The sequence below is a fragment of the Propithecus coquereli genome, unplaced genomic scaffold, assembly GCF_000956105.1.
Source record: "Propithecus coquereli isolate 6110/MARCELLA unplaced genomic scaffold, Pcoq_1.0 Scaffold327, whole genome shotgun sequence".
Lineage (NCBI taxonomy): Eukaryota > Metazoa > Chordata > Mammalia > Primates > Indriidae > Propithecus > Propithecus coquereli.
In genome coordinates this window covers 853,612-867,690 of record NW_012148919.1, presented here as the reverse complement: position 1 = coordinate 867,690, position 14,079 = coordinate 853,612, and the positions used below count along the sequence as shown (strand labels likewise).

The following is a 14,079-nucleotide window of genomic DNA, read 5'->3' as shown; positions in this document are numbered from 1 at the left end:
ATATCTCTTTGTGGTTTTTATTAGTATTTCTCTGATGATTAGTGGTGTTGAGCATTTTTCATATGTTTATTGGCCATCAATCTGTCTTCTTTTGAAAAGCTTCTGTTCATGTCCTTTGCCCACTTTTTAATGCAGCTGTTTGATTTTTTTCTTGCAGATTTGTTTTAGTTCTTTGTAGATTCTGGTTATTAGCCCTTTATTAGGTGTATAGCATGTGGATATTTTCTACCATTCTGTAGGTTGTCTATTTGCTCTGTCGATTGTCTCCTTGGCTCTGCATAAGCTTTTTAATTTAATCAAGTCCTGTTTATTTATTTTTGTTGTTGCTGTGATTGCCCTTGGGTTATTCCCCATGATTTTTTTTACCTACACCAGTATCTAGAAGAGTTTTTTCTATATTTTATTTTAGAATTCTTATGGTTTCATGTCTTAGATTTAAACTTCTTAATAAAGATGGCACAATGGTAACTTACGGAAATCTTAGGAAGGGTGCAGTGATGGGTTAGTTTTGTGTGATTTTGCTGGCTTCCTTTAGCTGTTTTTCCCCCATACTATCTGCAAATAGTATTGACTCTATCAAACTTTTTTAAAACAGAGTTTTGTTCTGTTTCCCAGGCTAGACTGCAGTGGTGTCATCATAGCTCACTGCAACTTCAAACTCCTGGGCTCAAGCACTCCTACTGTCTCAGTCTACCAAAGTGCGAGAATTTCAGGCAAGAGCCACTGAGCCAGACTTCTAAAACATTTTAAATGGAAAATATCAATAGTAAAAACTCAAGTAAATAGCATTTTCAAAGATATGTATTATTTAGAAACATTTGTGACGTTGGTCCTTCAGTTTCTTCAATTATAAGATAAAGTTGAATATTGTGAGATGTAGCTGAGATGCGTATGAAAACACCTTGAAATTGCTAAATGCATAATTTCTTAATAATTCTTATTTGGATAAATATAATAAAATAAAATTAGACTTAAAATTATAAAATTATGAAATAATGAATGTCCCAGCCTGAGAATGACATTTTAAACAATACCATGATCAATCACATACAATTTTCCATTTCAGTATCATCTATATACTGGCCTCACGTTACCCATAATTTCATGTTCAAGGATATTAATTGCAAGAAAAAATCATATATGACTGCAGTTGTGACTAGGCCAATGGAAGGTTATGATTTTCACTCAATGTAGCAAGGACATAAATACATATTAGCAGCATTGCCTCTCATAGTAAGCAGACAGAATGTTGAATAGCTATAGACCTAGTAGAAAAGATGTTCAAATGTTAATGGGAAATTTGGGCCATGGTTTCACATCCCTGTAATTTTGTTGACCTACGAGTTAAGGTGCCATTTGCTTATCTGGCAATAGGATATTGACTACCCATCTCAGAATGTTGCTGTAAGGATCAATTAAGATAAAATATGGGAAAAATAATAAACATAAATTCATGATAAAAACATACCTCAAATGTATAAGGTAGAAAAATTGCAAAGATTTTTTTTAAATATACACTATACATGAATACCAAACCATGAGTATATATTAAAAATCCTATTGTACACTGAAACATATAATAAACTGGACCCAAAATTAATAAATATTTGATAAGCAAAGTGACTATTTTCTCCCTAAGACTCAGTCTTCATCCTCAGTTTTATAAAGGATTATGTAAAGGATTTGAAGTAACTCATAAAAATACATGTTGTGAATAATCATCACAACTGAGTGCTTACTATATGATAAGCATTATGCTAAACCAGCTTAATTTTATAAGTTTGTTTACTCTTTAAAACAATTAACTCACTTAAAGACTATTATTTTCCCTTTCCTATAGTTGAGGAATCTTAAGTCTTCATGAAGCTAAGTAATTTGATCAAGATCCAAAACTGTAAAATGGAAGAGCCCAAGGGATATTCAAAATATTTAATGAGAAGCGAGGAAAAGGTACATACCAATTATAGTAAATGTCCAACAATCGGAATAGTTCCTGAGACGATCACAGCACAATGAGTTTTAGTGGAATATCCATTCTGGTGAAAGCGAAAGTAAACCCAAGATTCCTGGTGCTAAATTCTACACATTACATTGTACTGCCTCACAAACACAACACAATAAAGTATATAAATATTTAGGAATTAGAGTAAAGGTGAAATAATTCCCAGAAAATATAGTCAACCATATTAATACAGAATACATAGCGTGTACTCTGAACAGTTGGTATAATGGCATATGATTCAGTTCCTAGCTTCTCGCATCCAAAGTAGAAGAAAATGCAAACAATTCTAAGACTGAAAGCAACAACAAAATAAAATCCAAACAGATTTTTTAAGGAAGCAAAATTGGTTGTGAGACCTGCAAGATTTTCCTTACTTGGAAACTCAAAAAGTAATTATGAAATACAGAGAGGTAGATACATAACACTTACTATAAAGTGTTATAAAGTGTCATAAATATCAAGATTCACATCCTTATTTCTTTCGCAGTCCCTCTATAAAATACCATAACATAAAGTTAAAATACTGTTCAATAACAATAATTAAAATCTGTGTGATATTCATATAATATAGGTCATTTTTGAATATCTATTCTGATACAATAATTTTTCCCAAATTAGTTTATCAAATAGTATTTAGTGTTTTACACAAACACGCACAAACACACAAAGTTTCTTCCTAAAATGATGGAAAGGTAGGGATATGAAGGCAATATACAACTGATTTTATTAATTTTAATTTTATTATTTTTCTTTTTTGTTACTGAATATGTGGATTGTTTCGACATTATATGAAAATTGCTTTAACCAATATTTTAAAATAATGAGTAATAATAATATATAAAACCAGTCTTTGAAGGCTCAATTTCTTAAAATGAGAATATAAATTTCCAATTAGTAAAAGCCCTAAGTTTAAAACTAATGTTCTGCTAATGTGCTTGCATAATTCATGCCATTTGAATTAAACCAGTAATAAAATGAAATAATAATTTACTTTTAATTACAATAAAAAATTCTGAAGGGAGTTTTGATAGTAAAGTCCAGGCTGAATATTTGATATACACTATTTAATATTAAAGCAGAACATTAAACATCTCAGCCCTTGTGCATATATATTTATTTCATTCAAATGTTTGGCAGTAAGCAGAAGCTATCTTAACATTTCTTAGCAAGTATGAAGACTTTAATTAACTTCAGTGGCACGCAACCTCTTTTTTATAAGAAAGTTGACTCTTCAGTATGATTTAAGGTTTGCCATTTGGCAGTTTAATTTTCTACCCCTCTTCTTAATACCACTACTAGATGGACAGCTTCCTTTATTTAAACCTTGTCCTTATCAGTTCTCTCCAGGACCTGACAGTTTGTTAGTAACCCTGCAATTCCATCTCCCGTATTTGTTAGAACTCTATTTTCTTACACATCAATGAACACAGTATATTTTCAAGTATGTCAGGATAGTAGGGACTATGTAAGAGATAACCCAGAAGCAAATTTTTATCAGTCTAAAAGCAACTTTCAAATATAGTGAACCTCAGTGCAGCCTTTTCAAATAGATTATATTTCTTCTTTTCTTTTCACAATGTGATCATCAATTTTTGGCCATGATTGAAATTCTAATGCCTGTGCACACACATTCGAAATCAATATATTAGCGCTCAACATTTGTTTTGCTCCACTCTCTAATGAGGAAATACTAAGCTGTGTATACCAAAAAGTATGTTTATACCAAAACAAGATAACAAGACATAGTTATTTTAAAAAGCTAAATTTCAAAGTCCCTTAAAGGTAGGGGCGTGTATGTAATTCAGCATATTGTTTTTCAGAGCCTCTCATAAGGCATAGCACATAGTAGGCATATATTAACAGTAAAACTTCAGAGTCATTAAACTCATTCACAAGACAAGGACCATTAGGCATTAATGTACAAAATCGTAAGGCACCATTGCTACCTGCAAGGAACTAGCATTAGATTGGGAGGAACTATGAACCAAACCTGCACCAAACCACTATATAGCAAGGTAGGAGTCAATTTAAACTACCCAAACTATTTTGAGAGCAAGATAGTTATGAATCACTCCAATGAAATTTTGTCATAACTGATGTGCTACAAAAGGGCAGCAATATGGTAGAGAAAATATCATTCAATTAATGCTGACATTCCTATTCTGATAATGAACACAACATCTTATTTGTGATCTTTTTCAGGTTACGTTACCTCACTGACTGGGCTGCATTAAGAAATTTAGAGCCCTTGAGCATATATATATATACACATACATACATACATACATACATATGCATGTTTGTGTCCTCATATTAACTCAAAACAGAAAAACAAATTTGTGATTTATCTCAAGATGATTTTATCAATGCTTACTTGAAATATGAAATATGTAATTCTCAAAAAATATTTTGGTACTTCTACTTTGCATATGCTTAGCATAGAAAAATATTCAACTATAAAAGGTATAATATTAAAGATAGAATATGTAAAGTTCTATGCATCTCTGACTTTCTAGGTGATTTGAAAGTAGGCTTATGTGAAACTGTAAAGCCTTATTATTTTTTTTTCTTTTCTGATTTATGCTTCTGAGGATGATCCATATAATGACTCTAGAAGAACTTTGATTTCATTATACCAAATAAAAGGCTTTATTGAAGATTAAACAAATGATATCATAGTTCTCATTTCTAGATGATTAAAACTACAGAACAGGGGCTGCATAACATACACGGAAATGTTCATAAAGCTCTTTCAAGTCCATTTGGCACCACACAACTGAGAATGCCATCAGGCGGATAACAATACATAGATTTTACTGCTTTTTTTTTAAAAAAAAAAGTAAAGAGATTTTTAATCCTGCCCTACTCCAATAATTCTGTGCATTACCAAATTTGTTTAAAGGTTTATGCTACTTTAATCTGTATCCTACCAGTTTTTTTATACAGATGATTCTGGACTTATGTCTATTTTACTTTCAATTTTTTGACTATATGATGATGTGAAAGTGATAAGCATTCAGCACACTCCTCTAGTTAAGATGGGACTATGTCCAGATTAATTCATCATAAGTTTAGCAGCATTTGTGTATAATTTTTGAAAAATTTAATTATTATAGGTACATAATATTTGTATGTATTTATAGGGTGCATGTGATGTTTTGATGTAAGCATGCAATGTATAATAATCAAATCAGGGTAATTGGAGTATCCATCACCTCAAGCATTTATCATTTCTTTTTGTTAGGAACATTCTACTCCACTCTTTTAGTTAAAGTATACCATAACTTATTGTTGACGATAGTCACTTTGTTTTGCTATCAAATATTGTTCATTGTATCTAACTATATTTTTGCACACATTAACTATCCCCATTTTATTATCTCCTCCCTGTTACTTCCTAACCTCTGGTCACCATCATTCTAATCCCTATCTCCATGAGATCAGTTATTTTAATATTTAGGTCCCACAGATGAGTGAGAACATGAGAGATTTGTCTTTCTGTGTTTGGCTTACTTCATTTAACATAATGTTTTCCAGTTCCATCATGTTGTTGCAAATGGCAGGATTTTATTCTTTTTTATAGCCAAATAATATGCATTATGTATATGTATCACATTTTCTTTATCCATTCATCCACTGATGGACACTTAGGTTGATCCAACATCTTGGCTATTGTGAATTGTGCTGCAATCATCATGGGAGTGTATATAGCTTTTTGATATACTGATTTTCTTCCTTTTGGATCTATACCTAGCAGTGAGATTTCTGGGTTGTATGATAGTTCTATTTTTAGTTCTTGAGTAACTAACTGCCATACTGTTCTCCATAATGGCTGCACTATTTTACATTCCCACCAAGAGTGTACGAGGGTTCCTCTTTCTTCATATCCTTGCCAGCATTTCTTCTTGCCTGTTTTTTGATAAAAGACATTTTAACTGAGGTTAGATGATATCTCATTTCAGTTTTGATTTGCATTTCTCTGATGACTAATAATGCTGACCATTTTTTTCATATAACTGTTGGCCATTTTTTATGTCTTCTTTTGAAAAATGTCTGTTTAGATATTTTGCCCATTTTTAATCAGATTATTTGACTTTTTCCTATTGAGTTGTTTGGGCTCCTTATATATTCTAGTTATAAATCCTTTGTCAGATGGATCATTTGCAAATATTTTCTGCCATTCTATCAGTTCTCTCTTCACTTTGTTGATCGTTTTCTTTGCTGTACAGATGCTTTTTAGCTTGATATGATTCCATTTACCTAATTTTTGCTTTGATTACCTGTGTTTTGGGGAATTACCCAATAAATTATTGCCTAGACCAATGTCCTGGATAGTTTTCCCAATATTTTCATTCAGTTGTTACATAGTTTCAAGTCTTAGATTTAAGTCTTTAATCCGTTTTGGTTGAATTTTTTATATGGCGAGAGATAAGGGTTCAGTTTTCTTCTTCTGCATAGGATATCCTGTTTTCTCGGCATCATTTATTGAAGAAACTGTCCTTTCCTCACTGGAGGTTCTTGGCAACTTTGTTGAAAATAAGTTCACTGTAGATACATGTATTTATTTCTGGATTTTCTCTTCTGTTGCATTTGTCTATGTATCTATTTTTATGCCAGTACCATGGTATTTTGGATACTATAACTCTGTAGTATAATTTGAAGTCAAGTAATATAATTCCTCCAGTTTTGTTCTTTTTGCTCAGGATGATTTTGGCTATTCTGTTTCTTTGGTGATTCCACATATATTTTAGGATTATTTTTTCTATTTTTGTGAAGAATGTCATTGGTATTTTGATGAAGATTGTATTGAATCTGTAGATGCCTTGGATAGTACAAACATTTTAAGAATATTGATCCTTCTGATCAATGAGCATGGAATACATTTTCATTTTTTTGTGTCTTCTTAAATTTTTTTCATCAAGGTTTCATAGTTTTCATTGTAGAAATATTTCACTTCTTTGGTTAAATTTATTCCTAGATATTTTATTTTATTTTATTTGTAACTATTGTAATTGGGATTATTTTCGTTGTTTCTTTTTCAGATTATTAGCTGTTGGCATATAGAAATGCTACTGATTTTTGTATGTTGTATGTTGATTTTGTATCCTACAGCTTTACTGAATTTGTTTATCAGTACTGATATTTTTTCTAGATTTCTAGATTTCTCTAAATATAAGATCATATCATCTGAAACTATGACAATTTTACTTCTTCTTTTCCAATTTGGATGCCCTTTATTTCTTTCTCTTCTCTGATTGTTCTAGCTAGAACTTTCAGTACTATGTTGAATAACAATGATGAAAGCGGGCATCCTTGTCATGTTCCAGATCTTAGAGGAAAGGCTTTCAGTTATTCCTCATTCAGGATAGTCCTAGTTGTAAGTCTGTCATATATAACTTTTATTGTATTATACCCAGTGTTCTGAGGGCTTGTATCATGAAGGGATATTGAATTTTACAGAACGCTTTTTCAGTATCAATTGAAATAATCATATTTTTTTTTGTCCTTTTTTTCTGTTGATACGGTAGATCACACTTACTGATTTATGTTGAACCATACTTGCATCCTTGGTATTAATCTCACTTGATCACGATGAATGATGTTTTTGATGTGTTCTTGAATTTGGTTTGCTAATGTTATGTTAAGGCTTTTTACATCTATGTTGATCAGAGATATTGGCCTATAGTTTTCTTTTTTCATCGTGTCTTTGTCAGGTTTTGGTATCATGGTGATAGACACCTCATAGAATGAATTGGGAAATATTCCTTCCCTTTTGATTTTTTTAAATAGTTTAAGTGGGATTGGTATTAGTTCTTCTTTAAAATTCCATAGGATTCAGTTGTGAAGCCCTCAAGTCCTGGGCTTCTCTTTGATGGGAGACTTTTTATTGCTACTTCTATCTTGTTACTTGTTACTGGTTTATTAGGGTATTAGAATTCTTCCAGTTCAATTCTGGTAGGTTATATGTGCCTAGGAATTTATCTATTTATTCTAGGTTTTCCAATTTATTGGCATATAGTTGATCATAGTAGTTTCTAATGATTCTCTGGATTTCTTCACTATCACTTGTAACATCTCCTTTTTCATCTCACATTTTATTTATTAGGGTCTTTTCTCTTTTTTTCATAATTAGTCTGGATAAAGTTACATCAATTTTGTTTACGTTTTCAAAAAACCAACTTGGTATTTCATTGATTTTTGTATTTACTTTTTGGTTTCAATTTTATTTATTTCTGTTCTTTTCTTTATTATTTCTTTCTTTTTACTAATTTTGGATTTGGTTTACTCTTGTTTAACTAGTTCATTAAGATACATCATTAGATTATTTATTTGAAGATTTTATACTTTTTGATGTAAGCATTTATTGTTATAAACTTTTCTCTTAGTGCTGATTTTTCTGCATCCCCTTAAGTTTTGTTATGTTGTGCTTTCATTTTCAGTTGTTTTGAGAATTTTTTACATTTCCTTCTTAATCTGTCCATTGATGCACTGGCCACTCAGGAGCATGTTGTTTTATTTCCATGTGTTTGTATAATTTCCAAAGCTCTTCTTGTTATTGACTTCTAGTTTTATTCCATTCTGGTCAGAGTAAATACTTGATATGATTTCAATTTTTTTGAATTTTTTAAGACATATTTTATGTCCTACCATATGGTATATCCTGTTTATTTTTTTTTGTTTTTTCTTAATTTTTTATAGCAAATGTTGCCTGGTAAGAGGGTCTGTTCTTGAGAATGATCCATGACTTGAGGAGAAGAATGTGTATATTGCAGCTCTTAGATGAAATGTTCTGTAAATACCTATTACCTCATTTGGTCTATAGTGCAGATTAAGTTCAGTGTTTAATTGTTGATTTTCTGTTTGGATGATCTGTCCAATGCTGAAAGTCGGGTGTTGATAGCTCCAGTGCTTGTTGTACTTGAGTTTATCTCTCTCCATAGTTCTGAAAATATTTGCTTTACATATTTGGATACTCCAATGATGGATGCATATACTACATTTAGAATTGTTATATCGTCTTTCTGAATTGATTCCTTTATCATTATATAATGACCTTTTTTTGTCCTTTTTTAGAATTTTTGTCTTGAAATCTATTTTACCTGCTAGACACACAGCTGTAGGACTTTCCCATGAACCACAGACTTAGTGGCCTGACCACCTTTCAAATTTAATGCAGGTAGCAGGCTGCTTTTGTCCACCAGTGGTGAAGCTACCCAAAACTCGGTGGTTTCTGCCACTGGAGGGGAGGATTTCCCTTTGGCTGGGCTGGTCTAAATACTAGCTCCATGGATGCAGGCAGAAGTGTACCCTGTGCTGTGTTCCCTTCTGACAGGGGGGCCATGAGTTCCAATGAAAAGTCCCACATTCACTTCACTATCCCTCCCTGTGTGCACAGATTCTCTCTCCACCTGGTATCGGTGCGGTGCTGCCAGGGAATGAGGGAGGGATGGAGTAGGCAATGAATGACTATCTTTCCTGCCCTCTTCAGTGCCTCTTTCCTTGATATTATGTTAAAACCAGGTACTATGGTCACTCACCTGAGTTTTGAACAACTTCTGAAGGTGGTTTCTTTTGTGGACAGTTGTTGAATTTGATGTTCCTGCGGAAGGACAATTGCTGGAAGGTTCTATTCATCCATCTTGCTCCACCCACTCCTATATAATTTATATTGTGTCTTCTGTGAGTGCTCAGTGTAATCTTCATGCATTAAATGCTCTAATATTATTAATGAAATTATGACTTTGTTTTGAAAAACTAACATAAAGTCATGTAATTACTGATTTACAATCTGAATTACAGCTATGTATTAAATTGAAAATTTAAATGCCAGTTATAAACGGGCAATACTTTATAATACACACTGCTGCTATAATGATCCTTTGCTTTCTACAAATGGCTAAGATCAGAAGCAATTTTTTTAGCGAAAAAGTCTGAAGCAAATTGATACTATATAAAATTCTTTGAAAGATAATCGCTCTCTCCTCAAATCAAAAATTATTAAATAATAATCGTTGACTTACCTAAGTCAAGCATGCATTCCCAGCTACTTAACTTATTTATTTTTTACCTTAATTTTTCCGTTAATGAAATAAATTAGTTATACATGGTTCTTTCAAATCTTACAGACTTTTCAGAGTTCATGAGAAATTATACCTGTTTAAATCATTTTAAAGAACTCTTATCCATCTCCATTAAGCACATTGCTTCTACAGCTAATAGTTAACTTTTAATTCCTGACACACTTGATTCTCCTTAGTTTCTCCAAAGCCTCCCAAATCTTAAAATTAGAAAAAAAAATTCTCAAATTGCTCTCCTTTTACATATATTCCTGCTCATTCATTTCTTTTCTGTCTTCTGGGATGCATTTATTTTTAGCTTTTTTTAAAGAAAAGTCTTAGAGATCAGTTAGCTAGCTAGCTCGACAGACACATATATAGGGATATCTCCTTTTCTTCCCTTTCTGTGCAATTGCTCACTTGATCTCTTCTGTTGTTACAATTTGCTACATTGTATATAGCAAAAGAAAGAAGATACGTATTTTATGTCATACCTAAAATTCTCCCAATAATATCACACAAATTATTTTCTTGTTTAACACTAACTCACAATTGAAAATTTATTATCCACTAGGGAATATGAGTATTGACGCAAAGGCCAGAGTGGTGATGGTAGCTGAGAGCCAGCTCTGTATCTGGTCTGCCCTCTACAAGGCAGAGTCAAATCTGGGTCATTATTTCAGCAGGGAGCTTTGAAACACCTTCCAACTTTGTGCAGCAGGATGCTGGGTGTCTTTTGACCTAGTTTTGCATGCAGGAAATGTAAGGCTGCCAGGCCATGGACACTGGAAGCATTAGATCTATGTCTTTGTGCTGCTGGAGGGATCCCTAAATTGTTAGCTTCATGATTTGTGCCATTCCAGGAAACAATAATGTGATCATGTTTGCTACCTCTTGGCTCAAAGGCAAGTGCTCCTTTATATTACTGTGTCAAGTTGTATGAGAACTGAAATTGACCCAAATGGCCTTAATAGTCCCTTCAATTTGACTAAATCTTGTAAAGCCTTCTTCCTGACTCCAGGCTGACCTCTCTTTTCTCGAGTGTTCATCGCTTTAGAAAACATGGAATTTTAATTTTTTTCTCTACCCTTTTCAGATGTAAGTCTTTCTAAAAGCCTCTTGCCAGTTTTACAACCCAGTAATGTTTTTCTCAAAGACCTGAGAGCTGTATCTTTGAAATATAAACGTCAAGGGAGATAGCTCACCTATCTTCTAGTTTCTGTGAAGTGGTGGAAGCCTAACTTATGTGATCACATTGCTTTAAGTTGTAGAACTACCCCCGTCACAAACATGTGAGAAAGTTTATTTTTCCTTTAGTAAAACCAATTAGCAAACACAGATGACCTGCATTCTCCCTCTCACTCCAATATTTAAAAATCATCCATCCCTTTGTTTCCGCAGAGTTAAGTTCAGACTTAGTTCTGGTCTTTCTTCCCTGTTGTCTTGAATAAAGTCTTGTTTACTTGTTTAACTTTGTCTAACGCAATTTTGCTTTATCAAAATATTATTAAAAATTGTTGAGGCCAGCAAATGTCTGTGTTCCAATCACATTGCTATTTTGAAATTCAGCACCCAGAGCATGTGCACTTTTTTTTCCAAGAAGTTTTATTTACTGAGTGTTACATTAATGTCAGCAAATTCCTCTCCATAATAAGACAAATCCTCAAAGAGGATAGATTCCCACTAGTTCCAGGTGTTTGGGCTCCAATGGCTGATCTCCACAATGCCATCCATCTCTTGTTTCCCTGTCATAAGAAATGCTGTGAAAATACAACTCCTTAAACTACGATCCCGCTGCATTGACAATCAGGTCCTAGTCTACCTTTCTCTCCTCATCTCACATCAGGATTAAGAATTCAGGAAAAATGAACCAAATGTCATTAACCAATGACCTTGAACCAAACAGTACATCAAACAAACCATCAATCCATACTATTTGCCTTCATTCCTCATTCAAGATTTTGTTTCCCTTCCTCTTACTAATCTTGAATAATTACTTAAAAGTTATAAAAGAATGTAAACCCTGATAATGCTTTGAATAGCTTCTTATATGCCTTCTAATTCTCTTTTAACATTTGGCATTATATAATATTTATTCCCTCATCTAACTCTTCACTTGATCTGTGAACTTCTGGATGGCAAATAAATGACTTATTTATTAATTTACTTTCTAATTTTATAGCTAATATTTGTACACTGAGTAACATTCAGTAAATGTTTGCTAAAAGGGCAAAATTATTTGAATGCACTAAAAATAACAAAGACCAATAGAAAATGTTAACACATTAGATCCAAAACAAGCTTCAAAACCATCATTTTCACAACTCTAAGTATCTTTATTGTCTCAACTAAGTTTGTCAAGTCCACATTAAATATTCTGTAAAAGTTTTAACATTAAAATAACATACTACAAGGAAAGAAAGTTATTTGAACCCGTCATTTCCAAAAGGAAAGACAATTAGAATCTCTTTTCTTTCCTAAGCAAGGATGGACATAAATTCTTATTTAATAATTACTATCCTACTTGTTCCTCTCCCATGCCTTTATATTAACTATTTATTTATTTGTATAGGCCTGTTTAAATCCTTTTTGGAAGAAAGTGGTGTATTTGTATGCACTTATACAGTTGCAATTTTAGTGACAAATGAAGTTAGTATGATTTTTATTCATTAAATAGTCTTCCATTGGAAAAAAGTATAGAGGCTAAGATTTTTTTTTAAGCTTAAAATCCTCTACTCAAAGGAAATGCACTAAAATTCACACGACCTAAATATTATGTTATAACTTTTTTACTGTACCTGTATATGCAAATTGGACGAGGTCCCAGAGGGCATTGGGGTCTATTCCTTCCATCTTTATCTCATCTTGCTTGGCTTCACAAACATCACTTGTAAACATGGCAGCAAAATAGTCAGAGACTGAACTCAGAACCAGCCTGAAAGAATCACAGGATCTAATTTAAGCCATGCATATAAAGCATAAAAACACTATATGTCAATCAGAATGTAATGCAGAGCAAAAAATCAATCAACCAATGTACTTATTTATGTATTGCCTCATGTACTGTACTTTTAGAAACTGATTCAGTAAATCCAGTCCCAACCATTGGTCACAGAGCATTCTCCTGTGTTTTCTTCTATCATTTTAGAAATGTTTTTTCTTTCACATTTAGCACTTAAATCCTTTTGAATAAGAATCAAACTGTATTTCTCTATATACCTCCCTCATATAGCAGAGGCTAAATAGGGGGCACATTTTTAGTTTTTAAGTGTTGTTATTTTGTTTGGTTTGGTTTGGTTTTGGTTGGTACATTCAAAGCTTTTAGATAGCTTTAAAGAAAAAGTATAATTATTTGGTCTATCTGATTTATTGTTGCTTTAATAGGAGTGAAGAGTTTAAACAACCTAAGTGGAAGGAAAATTTTAAAAAGATTGAGTAAAACATTTGACAATATATCCTTGTTGTTTGAAAAACAGAGAGAACTCTATTTTTAAAAGTCCCCTGTAGTTAAGAGATGTGTTTTTACAGTTATTTGAGTTCGAAATCCAGGTATTTATTTTTGTTTTAAAGTAGGATAGAGGAAATTAGTACATTTTTGAGGACCATCAGAGAAGACTTACTCACTGATGGACAATGGAATTACAAATGCAGGTACACCTTATTTTATTGCATTCACTTTATTGTGTTTTGCAGATATTGTAGGAGTTTTCTTTGTTTTGTTTTCTTTTTACAAATTTAAGGTTTGTAACAACTCTACATCAAACAAATCTACCAGTGCCATTCTTTCCAATAGCATGGGCTCATTTTATGTCTCTGTTTCACATTTTGGTAATTCTTGCAATATTTCAAATTGTGTTATTACTATATCTGTTATGGTGGTCTGTGATCAGTGATCTTTGATATTACCATGTCATCGTTTTGGGGCTCTTGAACTGCACTCATATAATATAGCTAATTTAATAAATGTTGTGTGTTTTATGACTGCTTCACTGATTGGCCATTTCTTCATCTCTTCACCTC

At 32.5% G+C, this 14,079-nt stretch overlaps 1 protein-coding gene across 2 annotated transcripts in view; it reads right to left on the bottom strand.

Moving 5' to 3' along the window:
* The window catches only part of KLHL1 (kelch-like family member 1), a 347,076-nt gene that overhangs the window by 216,396 nt on the left and 116,601 nt on the right, over positions 1 to 14,079 (bottom strand). For both annotated transcript variants that reach the window (XM_012650443.1, XM_012650442.1), the window contains one exon: positions 12,858 to 12,994. In XM_012650443.1, coding sequence (XP_012505897.1) covers positions 12,858 to 12,994 — 137 coding nt within the window. The remainder of the gene's footprint in view (positions 1 to 12,857; positions 12,995 to 14,079) is intronic.